General features: G+C 52.7%; 5 protein-coding genes across 5 annotated transcripts; 3 read left to right on the top strand and 2 right to left on the bottom strand.

Annotated features, from left to right (window-relative positions):
- Positions 1–402: 402 nt before the first annotated feature.
- Positions 403–2,271, top strand: J4E78_008564 (uncharacterized protein; the record flags this gene model as incomplete). Its single annotated transcript, XM_049369164.1, has 1 exon — positions 403–2,271. One exon carries the CDS (start codon positions 403–405, stop codon positions 2,269–2,271), a length of 1,869 nt encoding a protein of 622 aa, XP_049219231.1.
- A 1,312-nt stretch (positions 2,272–3,583) lies between these two features.
- Positions 3,584–6,451, top strand: J4E78_008563 (uncharacterized protein; the record flags this gene model as incomplete). The annotated part of the gene is made up of 5 exons (XM_049369163.1): positions 3,584–3,623; positions 3,682–3,740; positions 3,817–6,043; positions 6,090–6,198; positions 6,247–6,451. The coding sequence occupies 5 exons, from the start codon at positions 3,584–3,586 to the stop codon at positions 6,449–6,451; spliced, it is 2,640 nt and encodes an 879-aa protein (XP_049219230.1).
- A 1,981-nt stretch (positions 6,452–8,432) lies between these two features.
- Positions 8,433–10,368, bottom strand: J4E78_008562 (uncharacterized protein; the record flags this gene model as incomplete). Its single annotated transcript, XM_049369162.1, has 3 exons — positions 8,433–9,017; positions 9,396–10,248; positions 10,292–10,368. The coding sequence occupies 3 exons, from the start codon at positions 10,366–10,368 to the stop codon at positions 8,433–8,435; spliced, it is 1,515 nt and encodes a 504-aa protein (XP_049219229.1).
- A 2,395-nt stretch (positions 10,369–12,763) lies between these two features.
- On the bottom strand, positions 12,764–14,439 carry J4E78_008561 (uncharacterized protein; the record flags this gene model as incomplete). Its single annotated transcript, XM_049369161.1, has 2 exons — positions 12,764–14,127; positions 14,229–14,439. 2 exons carry the CDS (start codon positions 14,437–14,439, stop codon positions 12,764–12,766), a joined length of 1,575 nt encoding a protein of 524 aa, XP_049219228.1.
- A 6,148-nt stretch (positions 14,440–20,587) lies between these two features.
- J4E78_008560 (uncharacterized protein) lies at positions 20,588–23,017 on the top strand (the record flags this gene model as incomplete). The annotated part of the gene is made up of 2 exons (XM_049369160.1): positions 20,588–21,561; positions 21,619–23,017. The coding sequence occupies 2 exons, from the start codon at positions 20,588–20,590 to the stop codon at positions 23,015–23,017; spliced, it is 2,373 nt and encodes a 790-aa protein (XP_049219227.1).
- Positions 23,018–23,713: the final 696 nt, after the last annotated feature.

The raw sequence follows: 23,713 nt of genomic DNA, 5'->3' as shown, positions 1-23,713 counted from the left end.
GACTCAATGTGCTGTCGATAATTCAAATTATTACTTTATAATTAAGACCAGCCTACCTCCTCGGCCCCAGATGTGTTGTCGTCTTGGACTATCGTCGATTCAATGTGGTATCCCAACCTGCAATCGATCTCTTGTCAGCTGACCCGACAAGGGCGTATGGCTCAACAAAGGCCTCTCGACTATTGATGAATGTCGCGGCGCTCATCACTACCTCGGCGCCCTGATGGCGTGGTGGAGTAGGGCCAACGGATGACGTGCCGAAAAAGGCAAAGGCGGGAGTGCGGCCCCAGGAACAGCGGAACATGGCGAGTTTGGAGCTTGGAATTGGTTATCCCAAGGTCACCAACCATGACATAACTACCCACCTAACCGCGCCATGCGTCCTTCGCAGCAAGAGACGACATGTGGAAACCGAACCTCCACGCCCAAAGAGGCACCATAGGACACCGCGTTGCCTGCCTCTGCGCCCGCGCCCCCAGGCTGCCCCCGACCTATCACCACCCCCGCCAGCGACGCTGCTTCCACGAATACTTCATAACCCACATACCCTCGACGTCGCTGCATCCTGACTCGCGAGTTACCCAGCCTGCGCTGCACCACAAGCTCCCGCGCGACAAGAGCACGCCGTACAATGCGGACAAGTCGGGGCGGTCGCCGGCTGCCGTCGTGGGCACGTCGCGCGAAATGACCGTCGTCCGCATACCATTGAAGAGCGCAAAACACCATTTCGGCGTCTCCCTGTCGCGGGGGTCGCGGCCATACAACGAAGATGCGTTCCAGGCGGGCACCATTGACCTCCCCGCTTTCGCACGGCGGCGCCCCATCTCTCTGAGCAGAAAGGGACAGAGCGCGGACACCGAGGTCACACCAGACGTAGGCGCGAGTGGAGATCCACAGGTCTTCTACTTTGGCGTCTTCGATGGCCATGGCGGCGCTGAGTGCTCTGGCTTCCTGAGGGAGCAGCTGCACGACTACCTGGAGAAGGCGACCAAGCAGTTTGAGCTCACGAGCAGCCTCGCACGGGAAAGAACCGAGACCCAGTCTGGCAACCCAAAGGCCAAGGGCGAGGCTTCTTCTGGCGACCGAAGGCAGAGGGACAAGGAGAGCCTGAATGCTATAGAAACGCATACGCCACCGGGCACAACAGCTATGAAGCCGCCACAGCCTGGAAGCAAAGACCAGCTGCCAACCGCCGGCTCCAAATCTATGGACGGTCCAATTGAAGGCGTTGCTCCAGTGCGACAGTCAGACAGCGTACGGAAAGCCGAAGAGCTCGAGCAGCAGCTGGTCAAGCAATGGAAGGAGCTCGTAGGCGGATACTTCAGACGCTTCAAGCCCGAGTACTTCTCCATGTCCGCAGGCGGACGCGGCCATCCTGCCGAGAAAGAAGTCATTGAGAAGCGTCACACCAGCAACCCCACAATACCCGAAGACGCCAAAGAAGGCATTGGAATTGAAACCGTCCTCGAATACGCCTTCCTCAAAGCCGACTATGACTTCGTCGCCGCCCAAGTAGGCAAAAAGGAAGAGGACCCCGTCCGCGCAGACAAGGCTCTAAACGACGACGACATCCTCGGGCAGCCCTCACGCCAAACCAGCACAAACATTGGCGGCACAAATCGCTTCAAAGGCGGCAGCACATGCAGCGTAGCCCTCATCTCGACGCCCACGCCCTCACCCTTCTGGCACCCGTCCTCGCCATCTTCCCTCATAACCGCTCATGTCGGCGATACTAGGATACTTCTCTGCAACACCGCAACCGGCCTCGCCGTCCCCCTAACATCGAACCACCACCCCTCCCTCCCCGAAGAAGCAACCCGCCTCCGCCGCTTCGCCGCCTCCTTCGTCACAGACTCCTTCGGCGAAGAACGCATGTCCGGTCTCGCAAACACCCGTTCTTTCGGCGACATGGCACACAAACGCGTTGGCGTAAGCGCAGAACCCGAAATTCGTCGTATAGAACTGTCGCCCGCGGAATACTCGTTCCTCATCTTGTGTTCAGATGGTGTGTCGGGTCATTTGAGTGATCAAGAGATTGTGGATATTGTTAAAGAGGCCAAGACGCCGGAACAGGCGGCGAGGGATGTTGTGGCTTTTGCTACTGAGACGAGTACGGGGAGTGAGGGGGCGGATAATGCGACGGGCTTGGTTGTTAGGTTGGGGGGTTGGGAGAGGAGGGGTGAGGGGGGATTGGGGAGTCTGGGGACGAAGGAGATGAGGGATTGGAGGAGGCAGGAGGCGGAGAATCCGAGGGCTAGTGGGAGGATGTGATGTACTACTTTCTGAGAAGGGGTTCGTGTATGTCGATGAGATTGCAGTGCATTAAGATGTTTATTGACACATAGCGGGTGGATTGGATGCATTGCATATACGACTACTATTATGATCCTCGTATGAAGGAGCTCGTCTTTAGTCATATTCATCACGCGCTACAAGCAAATGTCGTGTCTACCGTTGTCGTACTGTCAGACGCGATGCCGAGTATATCTTCCTCGCAGATCGTAGCTACAAGGTACATCTCAGAGAGAACAAGCTTTTTCGTACCATTCCGGTACTTGTCGGGGGACATAGTCCAAGCCTAGTCAAACCCTCTTCCAGTAGCACTAAAGAGCTTCCGCCAGATAGGACCGGTAAGAGCAACTCAGCCTTTTCGAAAGATGAACAGCTTGACACGTGAGCACTTGTCTTTTGGCACACACTCGTCCATGGGCCCATTCCCAAGCAAAGAGTTGTTCCCCGTGACCTTCTCTAGGCGTCCAGATGTAGGTTCAGCTGTAGGCTGCCGTCGTTACCAACTACTTTAAAGACATACACGACGTAGGCTGCCGCGATGGCTGAGAACTTCCAAGATGATGATGTTCGCGTACTAGAGTTTTGCATCGATGCGATTCGTCATGATGCGCGTGTATCGTCCAATAGCCTCGAGGTGATTGACGGGCTGCAGGTAGACGCTTGGCTTGGCTTCCAGACAGAACCACGGCGACGCGATGTAACAGTATTGAGAACTCAAGGTGCACAACGACTAGGCTGGATGTCATAACTCTATGCAGTGTCTGTGCAGGACGGTAGGACCCTCGTTCAGTGTCATGGCTCTCACAGGGCTGCATGCGGGAGGGCGAGCTCAATCTGGGGGGGAAAGCACGATGCGCAAGCGAGCCAATGCGCCGTTGCCAGGCGGGCGCCGCTCCTTCCTCCAACGAACCCATCGACGGTGCCTGAAGCAGCGGAAGAATAAATTTCTCACCTCACCCTCGCCCTCACGACGCCGTCTCACTGTCAAACGCCGTGTTTGCCTGTTGCTTGCTGCTCTTTGACTGGCTGCCCTTACGCCCGTCTCCTTGCACCAAAGTCCGCACTGTTAGTGGGGCAGACCCTTTAGGAGGAAAACAACACGTGAACTAGGCCTGTCTACGCTCGACCTTCTTTCGCTTCAAATTCCCTCCCTACGACGGACGCCCTCCGCAACCTCACCACTCCCTGCCTTCCTGCCGCACCACCTTCTGCTCCTCCCGCCACCGCGGCCCTTTAATTCTTCCCACCGCCAGATACCCCGCCTGAATCTTTGAAGCACCCTTCAGCAGTTATGGATATCAACCAGGTGTTGGAGGGGACCTACTCCGCCGGTATGCTGCCTCTACTGAGACCCGCACTTTTCTAGAAGCTCGACTGACCCTTCTGCAGACGCTAGCATCCGTAACAGCGCCGAGCAACAGCTCATCCAGGCTGCCGACTCCGACTTTGTGAGTCCCCCGCTGCCAGAAGGCTGCATGCCCCCCGAGACATAGCCAGAACATATCCACTAACGTCTATCCTCAGCCTCAATACCTCACCGTCCTCGGCGGCGAACTCGCAAATGAACAAGCCGCGCCCCAGATCCGACAGGCCGCCGCCCTGGCCCTGAAGAACGCCTTCACCGCTCGCGAGTATGCCCGGTTACGTCAGGTTCAAGAACGATGGCTCAGCCTCGACACCCAGATCAAGCAGCAGGTCAAGGACATGGCCCTGCGGACTCTGGCCACACCCAACAAGAATGTAGGCTCCGCCGCCGCACAGTTCATCGCCTCCGTGGCTGCTATCGAGATACCCCGCAATCAATGGCCGGAGCTCATGACCTCGCTCGTCGAGAGTGTCGGTCAGGGCAGCGACGCCCAAAAGCAATCTTCTCTTACCACAATCGGTTTCGTGTGTGATACAGACGACGTAGAGTTGAGGGACGCGCTAGCACAGCACTCCAACGCTATCCTGACGGCTGTCGTCCAGGGTGCCCGCAAGGAGGAGGCCAACAACGACGTCCGTGTAGCCGCCATCAACGCGCTCAGCGACTCGATCGAGTTCGTCCGCTCCAACTTCGACAATGAGGGCGAGCGCAACTACATCATGCAGGTCATCTGCGAAGCCACACAAGCGGACGATAGCCGCATTCAGCAGGGTTCGTACGGATGTCTCAACCGCATCATGGGTCTGTACTACGACAAGATGCGCTTCTACATGGAGAAGGCGCTATTCGGTCTTACCATCCAAGGCATGAAGAGCGAGGAAGAAGATGTTGCCAAGCTGGCTGTCGAGTTCTGGTGCACCGTCTGCGAGGAGGAAATCGCCATCGAGGACGACAACTCCCAGGCTCAAGCCGAGGGCTCCACCGAGCTCCGCGAATACTTCAACTTTGCCCGAGTTGCCACACAAGAGGTCGTCCCAGTGCTTCTCGAGCTTCTTGCCAAGCAAGACGAGGATGCCGATGACAACGAGTACAACACTTCCCGCGCAGCATACCAATGTCTGCAGCTCTGGGCACAGTGTGTCGGTAGCGGCGTCATGCCTCCAGTTCTTGCTTTCATCGAGAAGTACATCCGCTCAGAAGACTGGCACTACCGTGATGCGTCCGTTTCCGCCTTTGGTGCCATCATGGAGGGTCCCGAGGAGTCTGTGCTAGACCCCATTGTCAAGCAAGCTCTGCCTACCTTGATCGGAATGATGGATGACCAAAACATCCACGTCAAGGACTCCGCCGCATACGCCTTGGGCCGCATCTGCGAGGCTGTTCCCAGCGCACTCGACGCGCAGCAGCACCTGCCTCCCCTGATCGGAGCTCTATTCAACGGTCTCGCCAGCAACCCTAAGATGGCCGCATCGTGCTGTTGGTCGCTGATGAACTTGGCCGACAGGTTCGCGGGAGAGCCCGGTTGCACAACCAACCCATTGTCGCCCCACTTCGCCCAGAGCGTGCAGAGCCTCTTGCAGGTCACCGAGCGCGCTGATGCCGACAACACGCTCCGCACAGCCGCATACGAAGTACTAAACTCCTTCGTCAACAACGCCGCTGGTGACAGCGTTCCTCTGGTCAACGAGCTCGCCAACGTCATTCTGGAGCGTCTCGAGAAGTCCATGGCACTCCAATCGCAGGTTGTCAACGTTGAGGACAAGCTGACTCTCGAAGAGATGCAGACTAGCTTGGCCAGTGTCATCATGGCCATCATCCAGCGCATGGAGAGCGACATCAGGCCCCAGGCCGACCGTATCATGCAGGCGCTGCTGAGTCTGCTTTCGTCTCTGCCACCCAAGTCCAGTGTGCCAGACACTGTCTTTGCCGCCATTGGTTCGATCGCGACGGCTCTCGAGGAGGACTTCCAGAAGTACATGGAGGCTTTCTCTCCCTTCCTGTACAACGCTCTCAACAACCAGGAAGAGCCCGCGCTTTGCTCCATGGCCATTGGTCTGGTTTCTGACATCACCCGGTCTCTGGGCGAGAACGTCCAGCCATTCTGCGATGCGTTCATGAACTCTCTTCTTCACAACCTGCGCAGCCCTCAGCTTGGCAACCAGCTCAAGCCAGCTATCCTGCAATGCTTCGGTGACATCGCACATGCCATCCACGGCGCGTTCGAGACTTACCTGACTGTTGTTGCTCAAGTGCTGCAACAAGCTGGACAAGTCACTTTGACCACCGAGGGCAACTACGAGATGATTGACTACATCACCTCCCTCCGTGAGGGTATCATGGATGCATGGGACGGATGTATCGTTGCCATGAAGAGCAGCAACAAGAGTAAGTTTTGTAATCTAAGACGTTGATCACACACTAACAGCCACAGCTCAACTCATCGTCCCATACCTTGACTCCATCTTCGACCTTCTCCGCACTATCCAAGCAGACAGCAACCGCACTGAGGCTCTCCTCCGATCTTCATGTGGTGTTATCGGGTATGTACACGTGTCCGTCTTTCAATATATCCCACTAACATCATTTAGTGACCTCGCGGATGCGTTCCCAGCTGGTGACTTCAGGGAGTACTTCCGTCACGAGTTTCTCACCGCAATGGCGAGGGAGACACGCGCAAACCAAGATTTCAGCGGCCGGACCCGAGACACTGCTCGATGGGCACGTGAACAGATCAAGCGTCAAGTCGGTACGTCGCTCGGCTACAACCCCTACCTCCGCCCCGCTCCTCTCTAGTGAAATCGACATCCCCACCTTATATATATACTCCAGCCCACTGACTTCCCCTTCCCAGGCGGCAACCAAGGCGTAATGGCCTGATTGTCTTGATACCCCTTCCCTCCCCCAGCACTGCTTGAACCTTGTGTTGGCCAAGATGTTGGATAACCTCTCTGGAGGTACCGTCTAGCATGTGGCTAAAGCATAGGTTCTAGCTCCCCCTCGCGTATCCCAGCACCTCGAAGCACAGTACGGAGCCCATCCGTTCGAAGAATGTCGTCGCGCACGGGACTTCGCTCCCCCGGAGTCATCGGTCTACGTCCCTCGCAGTTACCCGGAAATCCTTGATAGAGCAGCGTCGTCGCATGCGTCCCGATTCGGAGGAGGAGGCGGAGTCGTTTCGACGCACGCCACTCGCTTTGGACATTGGGAATTGGTTAATGGTGTCTCAACCTATCGTCCACCCGTGGAAAAGACTCCAGGTGGCTGCGGTCATCCCGAATTTGCCTAGAGTCGACACGAAACGAATCCAGCACCCCGACCCCGCGACTCCCGACCCCAGCACCAATGCGCATCCCCCCTGTCGAACCCGAATCGCATAGCACCCTCTCCACAACCCAATCATGTAGCACCAAAAGTCTTGTAAGGCAAAGAAGAGCTGTCATAGCTTTTTCTTCTTGCCAAGGAGAATAATAGATTCATTCCCATCCACCCCTTTTTTTGTACACTCACTTCTTCTTTCTCCCCCTTCGGGGCCTTCGGGGCTTCAACTTCCCAATCATAACATTGGAAATAGGCGTTTATACCACTTTGACTGCTTTGATGTTCGAAGTGGTCTTGTGGCTGTGGAATGGGTATATTTGCTGGCCGGTGGTTTATAGTTGTAATGATTATTGCGTAGACTTGATGCTGATGAATTCGCTATGATGGTTAGTGATTGCTGATGACTTGTCTTGTAACCTGTCGTGATGTCGATACAATGGCGTCGCGAACAAGTGTGAAGAGTGAAGACCCATCATGTGAAGAACTCTTCATCCCAACTCAACGTATCTTCCCTTCCCTAGCTCCATCATCTCACCGTTGCTTACCATCTTACGTACACCTAAGCTAACAAACAAACTTTTGCAAAAATACACGTCTGCTCGCAAGCATACTAAGCTGTCGCCGCTACCACCACCGCGCATCCACGCACACGCTCGTAGATCCACCCCCTCCCTCTCCTCACCACAAAGGTCGCCAGCACCAGCAAAGAAGAAGGGTCAAATGCCAAAAACATACAACAGCGGGGAATAACTATCACAAAGTCCCTCAATTCTTCTGTATTTAGTAAGCCTCCTTTCTGTATACGGACTACTAGCACACAGTCCTGTGTTGGTGGCTTGCTCCGCTATGCACTAGCGCGTAGACGCTACCACCTCACACAAGGAAAAACCTGAACAGGTCTAGAGCCTACATCAACGCTAGGTTACCTATCTTGTACGTTTATATGTTGATGTAGGCTGCAGCCTTTTCAGTATTTTTCTTAGTTGACGTGCTACTGATAAGCAGCTGTCCAGCGCTTACGTACGATCCTCTGAATGGACGCCACGAGCATAGGGCACTCCACCTGTCATCTCCTGGTTTTTGCGCTCGAGCCTTCCTATCATAATACAGTACATCGGCGCCTCGCTGTAGAACACGATAGTAACACAAATCGGTGAACGCGAACTCGAGTTACAGAAATGGATGAACCGTCAGTGGTGGTGGTTAAGACGCAGTGTTAGTGAGGATTTTAATACCTGAACTCGAAGTCTGTATAGGCACACTCCAGCAGATCCAGCATGCTTGACACCGAATCTTAGCCTATTAGCTATCTATTAGAGAAATTATGTTCTAGTAGAAGTCCATCTTGTAGAACGGGAAGGAGTAGGGGCCATGTGTTCTGTGTATAATTTTTAAATTCGCCGGTACGCTGCTTGTATATGACTGAATGGACGAGAAGCTCAACCAGACCACCATTCTATTCCCACCATTCGAAATCGATTCCTTCATATGTGGCCCTCCCCCAGACATCGAGATTTGCAAGATTAGGATCGATCGCGTCATCCAGCAGCGTCATCGGAAAGCGACCGAAGCTGTGGCAGGCACAGTGAGCTTTCAATAAACTGTACTCAGCATATCCCACCACAAGGTCTTCATCTTGCTCTAGCTGCTTTCGTAGAGTCTCCATCGAAAAATACCGCGACGTCCAGGCAAGTCCGTCGTTAAGACGTCGATACGACAGATATTCCGCTTGAACCGAACACCATAATGTACCGAGATCTTTCCTCCCATAAAAGCAGAGCGGAATGTCGTTTCCATAGCGATGTTCGTCCAGCAAATTGCGATCAGGCTCAGTGGATCCCATAAAATGGACATCATCGTCACTCGACTCTGCGTCGTTGTATTTGTTGCCGACCTGCTCGACATGCGCGGTCTCACAACGACGTAGTACGCCGGCCAGTGCAGTCCATCCTGTCCTGAGCTCGGTGTTCCAAGTCTCGAATGCTGGTACAGATTGAATCTCCTCTGCAAGTCCTGCAGCCGTAAGCTCCTCGTGATCACACTCAACGATTGAGTCAAGGGATAACAACGCAGCGACTGAAACATCAGCTCGGACGGAAGGGTCAAAGCCGTGAAATATGAGGCAAAGAGCGCACGCTAGTATGCCAAATAGATCTTCACCATTCTTTCCTTGGGTAGCAAGATGGTACGCCGTCATTACCAGACTATGCAAAGGTTGCAGTTGCAACTTTTTGCCGCAGTCAGTACCGAAGCAGCGTCGGATGTATAATCCACTTGGTGTTTCCAGTAGCAGACGGTGTGGCATACGCCGGAACATCCGGTTAATGCAGTGACATATTGCCTGGATTGATGTATTGCAGAACTTGTGTTTCCAGCTAGACGGTATCGATGGACAGCCATGGGCATGAAGCTGGCGTACGCAAGGGGAGTCTGCATCCCAACGGCCACAAATATCGACTTCTTCTCCGATGAAGCGTGAGACGTCTTTGAGATTGTCGTCTACAACAACTGGTTTTGCGCTTGTGTGAGACTTGATGATCGTGATCATCAGGTTGTCAAGTATGGTGTGACCATGCTCATCCAGGTACATCTCAGAGACATGGCCTGGAGGGACAAACTGCGAGACCACAACGAACACATCGCAACAAGATTTAGACCCATCGAGGAAACTCGTTGCTAGATGAAATGGATGCACTAATGCTGGATCGATGTGTTTGGCCCGTAACTGCAGGAAGAGTCGCTCAATCTGATCAAGATTTCGACTCATGATGCTGAAACCAAGAGACTCGACGAGCAACTCGCTCGAACGTTCCTCGTCTGCAGCTTTGGCAATCTGTGGAATTGCGACAGGGAGATCGGCGGCAGGGGTAGGGCTGAAGTCATTGTGTTCAAGCGCATTTCGCAGGTGCGCCTGCAATGAAGCTTGCTGCTCACTTGGAGACCACGATGCCCAGGTGGTATCGTCATCAGGGTCGGGCTGAGGGAAGGCTCGGGGTTCAGATACGTCTTCCGGTATCGGCTCATATCGCTGCTCATGCACATGAACGTACCATCGACAAAGATCCGAAGGTGGCGTTGGCTCATCGTCGCTATGTGGTGTGGAGCCGTGTGTCAAATCCTGGGGCGTTCCTGGAAGACTAGAACGGCCTGTGGAAAGATACTGTTCGAAGTTCAAAAGCTCCGCCGTCCATATCCTTGGTCCTTTACCCCAGTGTTTGGCGGTCTTGAAGCAAAAGAACCAATACTGGTACAGCCAGTCGGACAAGGCCCTACTATATTGTCAACTAAAGAAACATAGCACGGCTTTCGTCTTACCTTCTCTCTTCTCCATTCAGGGCCTTCAAAAGCTTCTCATGGTGACCTTGTGCAAACATGCCGGCTCTTTCAACCATCGTGAGCTTTTTCGTGAGCTGGATCGTCGGTGAAGGTGCATCATTTGGGGACGCGCCCGATGAGGGGGTGGTAACTTCGATGTTGCTATAGGGCGTCGGTTGATCGAAGGGCGACGAATGATCGAAAGGTCGTACGTATGAGTGACGTATGGCAGCGTAGGGTAGGTTCCATTTGAGGAAGCTTTGACGTTAGCACACGAGCATACAATCCGGCCGGTGGCTACTTACAAACTGTTGGTGAATGGCAGCACGTGTCCGTCTACGGTCGTGATTTGGTTGCGATTAAGGGAGATCAATCTTTCGGTTTCTCGCATTTCTTCTTTCATCACCCGCCGCACCTTCTGACGATCAACTTGCTTCCCATCGATAGCGACTCGTGTGGAGAGCTTGCCGACTGCAGCACGGCCTTTGTAATGCTTCACAGCTTTGATGATCTCACTCTTGCGAACATTCTTTGACCACCCCCATTTTCCAAACTGGGTTTTGTATTGGCGCTCGCTATATGTTAGACTTGTCAGCTCGTAGGTCCTCTCGCCAAAGACAGAAAGGGATATGCCTGACGCACACTCGATGGAAGCTGTGCTTGTTCCTCATTTCCTCAACAATTTCATTGAGCTTCCGACCTTCTGTCAGCCAGAGGGACTCTAGGGTCGGTTTTACATTCTCCCAAGGATCCGCGGATCCTGACACGGCTGAACTCATCAAGGGCAAGCACACGTAGATGTGACAGTCAAGCCGGGCGCAAAGAAGAAGAATATAGATACTGTTGTAAGGACCGCTGCTTGGCCGGAAGGAGAGAGGCTGTCGAAATCTCAAACTTGCTGCATTGCGGCAGGCTGGCTTATCCCCTTCTTATGGCGCTCTGGTACCCTGTCTGGAATTCTGACACGTGCCACAGCCAAGACGAACAAAAGTTCGACAGCCAACGGGATGACGTTCCCTGACGCACATTTGTTCTGGCGCTGCACAGGCTAAAGGTGTGCCGACGCCTTGTTTGCCTGCAAGAGTCCTCCATTCTGAAACTGGGCAACACCGATCGGCGTGCCAAGTCGAGCAAAGGTTCACTGGCCAATGGCCGTGATGCGGGCGTGACCGGCGCTTGAGCGGCGACGCGTAGAACGCCCAGCGAAGCAACACGACGTTAGCCATTGCGCTGTGGCACACTGCCCATCAGTGCCTGCTCTCAGCATCTCGAGGCTCTCTGTTACTAATTCCGTTACCATTGTCCAGCCATAGATGCCGCGAGCGAAAGAGTAGGAAGCACCGCTTTCCCTCGCCAGACGAGCGGCGGCCCTCACCACCTATCTCAAGTACATCGTTTCCATACTTCCGATAAGACAATAAGAGATGCTCTCACTAAGGTGGATCCACATCGATGAGGGTGGAGCTTGTGAAAGCTTAGTATCGACCCCGGACGTTACATCCCTGCGCACCATCCAAAAGCCAAGCTAAACAAAAGTTCTCTGTCCAATGTAAAGGCTCGGATTTTGTGGCCTTCCTGCAAGGGTGGTCTACCAAGATGAACCAAAGTCGGCAGACCAATGTGCTGCGATTAAAATCAGGCTCTTACCGTATTCAGACAGCGGGATCATAACGCGAGACACCCGCCACCCTGACAAGAGCATGTTAACACATATTGACCCATGTTACTCTAAATGCATCACGCATACTCGGGCCTTCACCAAGACTTGCTCCAGGACTGAGAGGCTGACCTATCCTTGATATGCACTCCCCTCCCACCCTCAAGATGTATAAAGATGTCTACTCCCTGTGCCTCTTTGTTTCCAGACATCCCGTCATCTCTTATCCATTCAAGCCTTTGCCTCTTTCGCCGCCAGCGTCACAATCCAAATCTCTCCATACACCATGGCTCAGCAAGCTACTTCGTCGTTAGTACACCCTCATCATTGACAACCCCATTGTCTTCTCTTACTGACCAACGCATAGTGGTACAGTCAATCTACCTCAGCAGAGGTCAACCGATACCGTCGCACTCTGCCCCTACCATATCAGCCTCTTATCTTCAGCCTCCAACACGTACACAACCAACATGAATCCGATGGACCGCTTCTTGGCCGAAGGGTCTGCAGAACAAAGTGCCATGTTCATTCGTTACGACAACGGCGAGCCATCGACGAAGAGGAAGTGCACATGCGAAAGGGCACATAACGCGAAGATGTGAGGATCGGATACTAGTTGCTACTCAGTTGTACAAGCATAGTATAGACTTGCACTTTGCTACTAGTTTGGGTTGGTATGGAGTAACTTTATATGTATTGAGCAGGACTCGACGTCAGCTGCCAAAACAAGAACTCGTTGATAGAGACCGTATACAGATGCTACATATACACTGCGCTCAACTCCCTGAGATTTCGATGCAGACAGCCGTGACGCTCTACAGGACATATCTGAAATACATATTCTCACCATCCGTCAGATCCATAAACGCCATCTTGTCTCTTTCTTCTTCGTCCACGCTCATCGTCTCTCTCCTCTTGTTCTTCCTCTTTAACACAGCATAAAGTGCCACCGCCGACGCGATCGTGATACAGTAACAGATTATCAGGCCCGTCCACAGCCGAGGATAATGCGCACCCTTTTCTTGACTTCTGATCAACAGTGGGCCGACGATGTTGCCAACACAGTATGCGACGAAGACTGTTCCAGCCATTGCACTCTTCTTCGTTGCGCCGCTGACATTGGACATGGCGATGACGATTGTCTGGCTGACTACCGCGCCGAAAGTACCGATTATTGAGTATCCGGCTACGGGTGTGGGCGCGTGGTATGTCCACTCTGATTTCCAGATCATGGCACACCCGGCGATGACGGGGAGGCAGTTTACGATGAGTAGTATGATTCGTATGTTAGGTATGCGCGAAGATAACCATCCGCAGAGGAGGATCGTAACGAGGCAAATGAGTCCGAGAGGGAATTGCCAGAGTATGGATGCGAGCGGCGACCAACCGAATGTGTTTACGATGAGTGGGCCAAATCCAGAAACTGCGCCGTTGACGGTGTATGCGCTACCCATGAGCAGGAAGACGAGGTAGAACTTAACGTCCGTGACACATTCCTTAAGTTGATACATCTTGATCTTCTGGCACCGCACACCCGTCGCACCCTTCCTCAGTCGCTCAACAGCGACGACACGTTCGCTTTTCGTCAAGAACCACGCTTCAGCGCAGGAATTAGGGATGAAGAAACAGAAACACCCGAAGAGGAAGGTTAAACACCCAGCGAGCAGGTAGATGTACTGCCAGCGTCTCAACGCACCTGTCGTGATTTGCGCGAACCCGTAGTTCAACGCGCCGCCGATGATGGTGAAGAGTCCGGTACTGCTAAACCACCAAGACTGACGCACGGATTGTTCGCGCTGCGTGTAGTAGCTACTTACTATCGTCATGAAACCCGTTGGAATGATGCTCTCCACGAAACCTAGGAAGAAACGTTGAACGTACAGTCCCTTGTAGTCTGTAACAGCGGCAGTCAACATGCAGATGAGACTCCAAAGTAGTACGACGGCACCAAGGATACGACCCAGATTGAAACGTTGGAGAGCGAAGGTGAGGGGATAGAGTCCTGCGAGCATGCCGAAATAGAACAATGAAGTGGCCCATGAGAGACGCGTCGTGGAGATTACTGCTGAGGAAGTCGATGTAGCGGGGGAGAGGGTTTGGGTGAGATGTAGGTCGGTTGTCATGCCGAAGAGGGCGGCAGAACCGAGGATCGCTTTGTCGTAGTATACTAGGCCATAGCCTGCGGGATGCATGTTAAAATGATGAAATGCGATGATTTGGGATTTGAGATGGATGGAATCGATGAGGCTGGTAGTCGTGGTGATGGTGAGATGGACATACCAACGATCATTGCGGGGATGAGAAACCAGTCGATCTTTCGGAGAACCTTTGCTTCGATTCGTGGATCGATTTCTTGGGCGTGTTCTCCGACGAGATTGATTGCTATGTCTTTGTCGGTGGACGCTGCGGTCAAGGCTGTTTCGGCATCATGGTGAGGAGATGAGGCTATCGCCTTCTCTTCTGGTCTGGCGGTCGCCGAGTTCGAAGCCATATCGCTAATGCAATTGCGCACTCAAGAATAAGTTACGAGAATACAAGAGAGAAAGGAAGTCGACGATTTCGCATCGCTTGACTCTACACGCACGGCTTGGATATCCACGGGATGCCACATAAACACTAGCGTCACGTCAATCCAGCATGCCAAACCTCTGCAAGCTGCAAGCGAAGCCGGCGGCCAATCCATGGCCCTGGGCACGCCATCTGCGCACAATTGTGATTGGCGGGCGCTGGACATGCCGCGTGAACTGGCAGAAGTTGGGATGAATTGCACGGGTTGACTATGAACGCTAGTACCCTACCGGCTTAGTGGCGCGATGACATAATCGTGAAAAACTTTCCCTTGCTCACGCCGCGCTTTCTCCCGCCTACTCTGCCCAACCACAACCGGTGCCACCATCATCACGCGCGTGTGAAGATGTGTACTCATGTCGTAAACACTCTCTCACAGGTACACCACCAACGCTGCCTTCACCTATCTGTGAAGAGACGCGCGCGTCGACGCGAAGCTTGAGAAGCCCAACCCGCGCGCTTTGTAGAACGGTCTCTTGCCTCGCTCAATCTGCTGTTCCATCAGCAGATTTCGAGCTGGATGCACACAACACTTTCTTTTTCCTTCTTCGAGGAAAAGAGGTTGCGTGTATGAGACAAGAGTAAATGCGACGATCTTTGAGTACGGAACCGCCTGAAACCATGTGTCGGACCTCTGTAATTTATCTGTCGGGACATATTGCACTCGATGCTGCGAAGCTGTGCGCGAGACGATAGTGACCGGTGTTCGTGTGATGTACGTTCTACGATTTGACGAAGCTGTTCACTCATTCAACCGTTGTATGTTGGATTGTGAGAGCCACAGCTCACATACTATACTAAGCGGATCTCCTCTTTCCACGGATCGTAGTAATCGGGTAGTTCCTCTTGAAATAGTCGACAAGCCCCAACGAAGGTATATTCCACCGGGTCACAATCGATGACTGAGCGAACTAGCCAGGGGTGTGTAGAGCCCTCTATCATGAGGATTGTATCCCCTACCATCGGCTGCTCATCGTTCCTTGCTAATGCAGCTACCACGCCTTCAGAGGAGATGAGAAGTGGGAATTTTGCGATCTGAGAAGCCAACGCTTCTACAACATCTCTTTGTGACGTTTCTCCTTCGTTGCTCGTATTCAACTTCCCAGATATGCAGTCCGCGTAGATGTTCTTGAATATCCAGTGTGATTCGTGTGAATCGGGAAAACCCATTAGACCACGAATTTGCGCGAGGAAGTCCTCGACAACAACGTCTTTGTCTATTCGCGGGTTCTTGCAAGCGTTCTCCAATATCCCGTCGAAGTATATAATGATGTCGTAAGGGGTACTTTCATGGAGTGGAGAGTACTGGCACGCCGGGACGAACTTCACATCGCCCATTCTGTACGCCAGTATGATGCACACTCGGCCACCTTCAACGATACTAACTCGCGTGCTGGTCTGCAGCGCCGTCTCGGTATCGATATGAGTTATCACCATGGGTACGCGCTGCGATCGGTAATCTGGGACCCAGCTAGGCACTCCCTCAAGTCGACCACTCAGGCGAGGTATAATAGAGAGACTGCCCGTATGCTCTAATATAACCATGGTGTAGATGTGGAACACTTTTGAGAAAGGGAGTGCGTAGTCTGGTGCAAGCATTTTGGGATAACCAAGGCTACCGCCGATGGACAATACTCCATACAGGTAATCGTGAAGGAGGGTAGCGAAGAAAGTCGTCCGCATGCTCGACAGGACATTCTTCAGTATGAACGCAAATAGCCGGGTTCTGAATATCTCTTTTGCATCGTCGGCATCTTTACTCGACTGGCGTGCTTCATTGATCCAGTCATCGAAGATACTTGCTTCGGGTCGTCGAACGACAACTTTGCGGAGTTTGAGGAATTCGTGATATACATATGCTTCCTTCTCTCCGGTAACATCTCCTGGAGAGCAAATACCGCTAACTTTCGCTTTTTGGGACACGGCGCTTATTGTTGCATGGATAGCGTTGCGACTGTTGCTGAATTGCAGTGCCTGAACAACCCGCCACATTCCTCCATGCACTACAGGGTGATTACCGTGAATGCTGAGAATTGCTATCAAAACCTGCTCCATATGACGGTAAAGACACCAGTGGGAAGCTGCGAATAAGAGCGTTTCCCGTGCCATCACTGCCTCTTGTACGACCCAGACTCTTTGGAACCATGGTAGTTGAAGAATTTCCTTAAGGCCGCGTATGACATCAGAGAGCTGGTCTTTACTCATAGAGTTTATTGTGCGCCAGAGGCTCTCGGAAGTGTGCAAGTGATCGTCAGTGTAGAAGTTGTTGACCATGGCCATGAGTGCTTGTATCTCGTGGTTTGGGGTATGCCCTACCCAGGCGATGACACGTGCGGCATAGCCATATATCGCTCCCATCCGAGGTACTTGAAGCGATCTCTCTGTCGTGTCCGACTGGTTGATGCATAGCGCGTCGATCCAAAAGAGGATCTCGTGACCGGTAGAGCTTGCAGGCGCGCGAGCAAGATCTCCCAAGGAAGCTTGCAGTTGTCGCAACGCAAAGATGAGGTTAGAAGTCTTTTGTACTGGCTGTCCGTTGAGCAGTATCTCTTTTGTGTCGTTTGGATTGCCCCAGACATATGACAGTGCCACGTAATATGGTGTGCGAGCCGTTGGGATTGGTGTCAGCGGCACGGAGATTTTGGACGTGGTGGCTGAAGAGGACGCGCTCGAGAACCAGAGATCCACTAGATCGGGCTGATCGTTAGGTAAGGAGAGGTACACCAGGTCGCATTGTATAGCATCTGTCCAAGCACCAGGTTGGAGCCTCACAAAGCGTACTTCGTCCCCTGTGAGTGGCCGGTAAATTTGTGCCATGTTGTAGCCATGGAGGTAAAGATGCGTGTTGATGTGTGATTAGTGACGGAGTGCAATCTAAGCGCACAGAGCTAAACTCCCTTTCTGGGATTGCATAGCTCCTGGCTGCGGTGTAAAGCAAGCTGGTGTGGGATAGGCCGGTAGGTCGTACAAAGGTCGCTTATTTTCCGTGATCTTAGCCTCTTAACAGAAGGGCGTCCAATCAAACGGAGAACTGTGTCCTTATCACTCTACGTCGAGACTATTTGTGATAATGACGCCCGAACGTCCCGAAGTTCCGTCACGGGGTAAAGCGCTTTCTTGACTGGTCCTCTCTCGATGAACCAATCAATCATCAACGCCCTCTATGAAACGTGAAGCGATCCCGGGATTGACGTCCGGTTCGGATTCAATTGAAAGTCGTTATTATAGATAGTCTTTGATCGAAACATATGTGTTCGGGAACACACTTGATTTGCCTAATTCAATTATGCGGTCAAGCCTCGAGTAGTGTCGCGGAATTGTCTGGTAAGTTGCTTGAGAGCTGTCTGCTATGCAGCTATTGTACCTGTGATAAGTTCAATGAAGTTCATGAAGAATATAGATCGTAGATTCTTTCCAAGGTTGCTCCAGGATGCCAAGCTAACGCAAATCTACCCATACTAATGCATGATCTTTGAACAAGCTTACTGAAAGCCGTTGATAAACGAATGTATAGAAGGAATGGTGGGCGTCAAACGGCGTTCGAAGAATCTACGGACTCCCATTATCATTAGGTAGACGTGAAATTTGTGCTCAGAAATACAATAAACCAACAAAAAACTTACTATTAGTGATGGTGGGACAAAACCAAGGGGGAAATTGGCCAGCGAGAGGCATATTCGCTCACGCACATAGGAATTTTCCCTGTATGATGTGATTACGAGTAGCTAATACACGTTGAAACACTATCTCAATGAGATGAGATGGCCCAAGTCTGCCAAAGGTTTCGTGATGGTACCATTTGGGAGTACCATGTCCCCGAACGTCGGCCATGGTTACGCTTGTTCCTGAAGCAACATCGAGTGAATCATCTCGAAAGACTGTGAATTCACATATCAGTGACAAATGCTTCGTCTCTCTCGAGGAACTGGAGTGTAGGATTTACAACCGAAAAGGAGCTCATTAAGAGAGATTGTGTGGTGACTCACCATCGATTCTAATTATCTTGTACAGGATGACTATTCCCATACCGCTTCAAATATCAATACACTACTCCTCCTTGGACTTTCACTAGGTGATCCTTAGTCTCCATTCGGGCCGATTGTCCAAGTGCGGCTTTAGTGTGCAGGCTGATCGGGAGACCTAGGTAGGCAGCTTCGTAGTTCGTTAGAGGATCTGCGCATCATCGCGGTACTGTGGTTTCTCATACCATTGGGTTGATATCGAGGTACACAGAAATTCCCTCATGTTGACATGGTCTGATTAGACGGAACTCATCGAGCTTAGACACGAAAGCCAAAGCAAAACCAGAAACCGTGCGCCATCTCACGAGGTCCCCAGGGATGAACTGAATAGGGCTTGCATGAATGGCGAAGCTGCCTGAGTATACCAACGTCCACTCAGGAACATGCTTGAATCATACCTAGGAGCATTTGGACTAGCTAAAGATACCCAGGTAGCTTTCATAACTGCCTGGTCATCAGCTGCCTAGGTGAGGTGTATGTATCGTCGATGTGGGAGGGTGCACCAGGATCGATAGACACCGGCTGGAGGCATGCATACGTACGCCACAGTACGACGGGGCGAGGAATTTACCACATTAGATGCATGGGGTCTGGCCAATGAAGCATTGGACTGCGCGCCCACCGTGCGCATATCATGCAGTGCCAAGCGAGAACGTGATTGGTTGTCTAGCATGGCACCTTGTGTATATAAGAATGCCAAACGCCTCGATAGAAATGTCAGAATTCATACCTCTTGTCGTCCAGGTTAATGGCATCCATTCGTCCTTGTACATATGCAGCACACCTATGTGGCACACCCGTGTGCCACGTTGCCTGCCCACTTCGCACTTGCTTCATTTCCTCATATATCCACTGGATGGCGAACGCTGAGCACGTGCAGCAGTATGGACAACTCCAGAGCTTGTCCGTGGAAACTGGTGCGGATTCTTGGCGTACGTCAGCCGCCTACTAGGTAGCACAACAATGTCATCACCATCTCATCTCACATCTTTATCGCTCTCTGCATGTGGATATCTCATATTCACCGATCAATGCACACTAACAATCAGATGCACACCGCTTCTTCGAACAGGGCAAGGCGACTGCCACCACGGGTCGGCCACTCCGCTCGGGTCTGCCTTGGAAGTCCGCCTTGGAAGGCTGCACTAAGAATCTACCAGGGCTTAAACACGAGTTCGACCCGATGCGACGCGTTTCAACGACCACGCGAGCAGCCACGAGCTGCACCTGTTATCTAGCCCCGATATCTACAGCTACCAGTCGACCAATACTATGAGCTCAGCGCTCTGCCGCGCGTCGCCCGACACTTGCTTGACCTCTTGCTAAGCACAAGTCGCCCGTACCAGATCACGAGACCACATACCTCCCCGACTTCGCACAGTCTCCGAGCTGCCCGCAGCCGCCTGTTCTGCACCACGTTGGCGAGCTCCGCACGTTCGCACCGGGCGAAATCCCGCCGGCACCGGCACAGCACCTGATTCCCCGTCGACCAGGGCCATGCACAATCTATCTCGCCACACTACACATCTACGCAGCGCACTTGTGGTGGCGGAAAGCAGTGAGGGCGACGGTCGCCCCGCCCGATATCTCATCGCCCAAGCTGGCTCCGACGCGATCGCCGTCCCATTGGTGTGTTAGGTCGGCTGGCTTCTGCCCGTCCAGAGCGCCCTCTTACGTGCCCATGACGTCCCGCCATCCGGCAATATACCGCATGCAACGCTAGCGATGGCTTCAGCTGGGAAGTGGTATCATTCGGCCGTCGAGCTGTGTCACAACACCATGGCTGCAGGAACAATTTCCCAGGGCTGCTGAGCGCTTACACTGGGGTTGAATCGAGGGCCACTGGTCGGAAGCATGGTGATGGCATTGTTCAAGCTACGTCTGGCTGTGTACAGCGTGTATGCGTCCAGGACGGGATTTGCTTGGCAGCAGCATAAATATCCAATCCTCGTCGTGTACACTGCGATTCTGAGTCAAGCTGCGTTTTTGTCAGGCCGCGCCTAACACGCTCTTTACTCTCCGTCTCCCCTACTTCAGCCGACTCCAGACATGATGGCGCAACAGGCGGATTCCATTACAAGCTCGACGGGCGCCAACATCATGCCCATTGCCAACTACGGTCTAGCTACTCAACACGACGCCGAAGATCTTGAGGCTATTGCATCGGAGCCATCGCCGCCTCTTACACCAGAATCGAAGACCTCTGTCAACCCGTCACAAAGCGCTCCAGACGCGGACGCTGAGCAAGACCTGCCACTGCGCGCATTCGCACAAGTGCGGTTCAATTCGCAAACCCCGATTCCAGTTCCGAGAGAGAGTCTGCACGATATGAGCATCACCGCAATCCCCAGCAACCCAGACCCTGACACCATCGAAGCTAGTACTCTGAGAAGACAAGCCTGGCGCCGTGCCATTGACACCAGTTACCGATACAGCCGCATCGACGCAGATCACGTCCGTTTACTCTACATCAAACGCGGTGCCGTGGCCGATCAACTCAACGTCACGTTACTGGCTGTCGCTCGCAACCGCTTGGGCAACCGTCCCGGCAGCAAATGCCAGTATATTGCGCTCTCGTACCACTGGGGCGGCGGTAGTGCAGACCAAGTAGTGTATGTCCAACCCGAATGGAACTCGGAGGGCGTGGGACGACTTGAGGATGTTGTGACCCAGGTTCACCAGGGAAAGGCGAAGAGACTATCCGTCAGATCAAACCTCTACGATGCGCTCAAGCACTTGAGACGTGCAAATGAGGAAGTCACCGTTTGGGTTGACGCGCTATGTATCAATCAGGCTGATCCACAGGAGAAGAGCGAGCAAATCAGCCAGATGCCAAACATCTATCGCGGTGCGTACAACGTCTGTATCTGGCTGGGGTCTGATTCAGGCGCCGGTTCCGTCTCGGCGATGGCCATGAACTTCATCCCTCTTGTTATCGACCTTGACAAGCGCCATGACCTTCTCAACTATGAGAAGTACGTACCATGCTGGGCCAGCCTTTTCGAGTTGCTCAAGTGGAGCTGGTGAGTCACTTCCAGCTCTCGCGTATTTAACAGTTACTGATCATATGTCGTGACCAGGTTCTCTCGTCGATGGATCATACAAGAGGTTGCACTAGCAAGGACAGCGACGGTACATTGCGGAAACAATCCCGAAATTAGCTGGTACGACTTTCAGGATGCCATTGCGATCTTCTGTCAGGAATTTGCTACTCTTCGCCCAAAATTGATGGCGCACTTTGCCGTCAAATATCCCCATCAACGGAGGTGGTGCGACGAGTCAGACTTCGAGATCGAACAACTTGGGGCTAAAATCCTCGTCGACATCACCGCAGATCTTTTTCGCGAGAACAAGAACGATGATGGAGTACTGGAGTCGACATACAGTCTGGAGACCCTGGTATGCCAACTTCACAGTTTCGATACATCCGATCCTCGGGACACGATCAACGCCCTTATCAATATCTCAAGCGAGTATCATCGCAACAAGCCCGGTTCTGCTCTAGCTTTACCCGTTCCCGACTACAACAAGCCTCTTCTGCAGGTGTATCGTCATTTTGTGGAGTGGGTCGTGATAAGGAGCAAGTCTCTGGACATTATTTGCCGTCACTGGGCGTTACCAGGTGGTGAACAGGAGCCGCCATTTTCTTCGTGGATCAAGTCCGCCAAGGAATCCGCGTTCGGAACGGGATCTGAGGTTTTCGAGGGCCGGAAAGCTGGAGAGAGCTTTGTTGGTCTGCCAGGGAAAAATTGCTACCATGCTTCGGGCCGTGATGGAGAACAAAAGCGAGCCACTGTCGATTGGAGTACAGGTACTCCGCCTCAAGCCGGACATGCCATCCAGGAATTTTACGGCATGTCGATCACTGTCACTGGTCTCGCCATTGGTACTGTGTCGTTTTGTACTGAGTCGTTTCCCGATGGCACCATCACGAAGGCTTGCCTTCAAGGACTCGGGTGGTCGTTCGTGCAGAACCAAACAGCGGTTGCTAAGGTTCCGACCAAGCTTTGGCAGACTTTGGTCGCCAATCGTGGACCTCGAGGTACAGCCGCGCCGCCCCTCTACCGCCGAAGCTGCCAATATGTCATGGCCAACCTGACTAGGAACGGCCACATCCAGATTGACAGCCTCCTGCGAAGCTCAGTATCAAAGTACGTCAAAGATTATCTGGAGCGCGTCCGCGTTGTCACATCGAACAGATTGTTCATCAACGCAAAAGGGCTTTCATCCGCACGCAATGTTTTGCCGTTGTCCGAGGAAGGTGCGAACGATCTTGTCGGTCTCGCCCCGGCTGATACACAGCCTAGCGACATCGTCGCTATACTGTACGGCTGCAGTGTGCCAGTCATTCTTCATCCTGTCTACGAGGCAGACGTACTTGTAGGACACCAGCTGGTTGGTGAGGCATTCATTTACGGCAAGATGGACGGAGAGGCTTTGAGTGGTGAACACGAAGAGGTGAAGTTCCGCTTGATCTAAGTGGGACATGATAATGATACTTTACGACGTAATGACTTTTCGGTTTTATTCTTTTCATACTCAGAACTCTAGATGTCGAGCTACAAATTCACTATAGTAACATGTACTCCGCTTCAACGCCCACCACGACCAGTTGACGAAACCGTGATTATGAAGTTCCTGGTACCCTGGTCATACTTGTACGCCTTGAGGCACCCTATGGGAAATGGGAAGCGGGACCGGAAGAATGGCCCCTGGAGCACCGTACATGCCGCCAAGCTTCAAGCCTTAGCACAATGGGGAAGCTGCCGTGTAGCCTGGAAGCGCGAATCGCGAACTTACCTCGGCAATAGATCCTCAGCATAATCTGGCCTAAACACAATGTGCGTACTGCTTCTCTAAGTGGTCGGTACTCCGCATCATCCGCCACCCTCAAACGCCGCTTCCGTCGTCAGCCATTCGTTGATGCAGTTCTGGAGGTGTTCCAGGATCTGTTTCGGTGGGACAACTCCGGTGACCCATCAATACCAGCAACAGACTCAACTTTCGTTGAAGAGATGGATCGGAAACTTCCTCTCTTCTTTGCATGTATCACATGATTAACGTTAGGTTATATCACAATAGACACTCACATTAGACACTCACATTCGGGGCTCCACTGCGGCTGACGGCACGCTGCGAAGGACGCTTGCGCCTCGCTTACAGAGACCTTGGAGA

Source organism: Alternaria triticimaculans, assembly GCF_023758025.1.
Source record: "Alternaria triticimaculans strain BMP 0046 chromosome Unknown scaffold_15, whole genome shotgun sequence".
Lineage (NCBI taxonomy): Eukaryota > Fungi > Ascomycota > Dothideomycetes > Pleosporales > Pleosporaceae > Alternaria > Alternaria triticimaculans.
The sequence above is the reverse complement of the archived record's forward strand: the minus strand, read 5'-3'. Positions and strand labels throughout refer to the sequence as shown.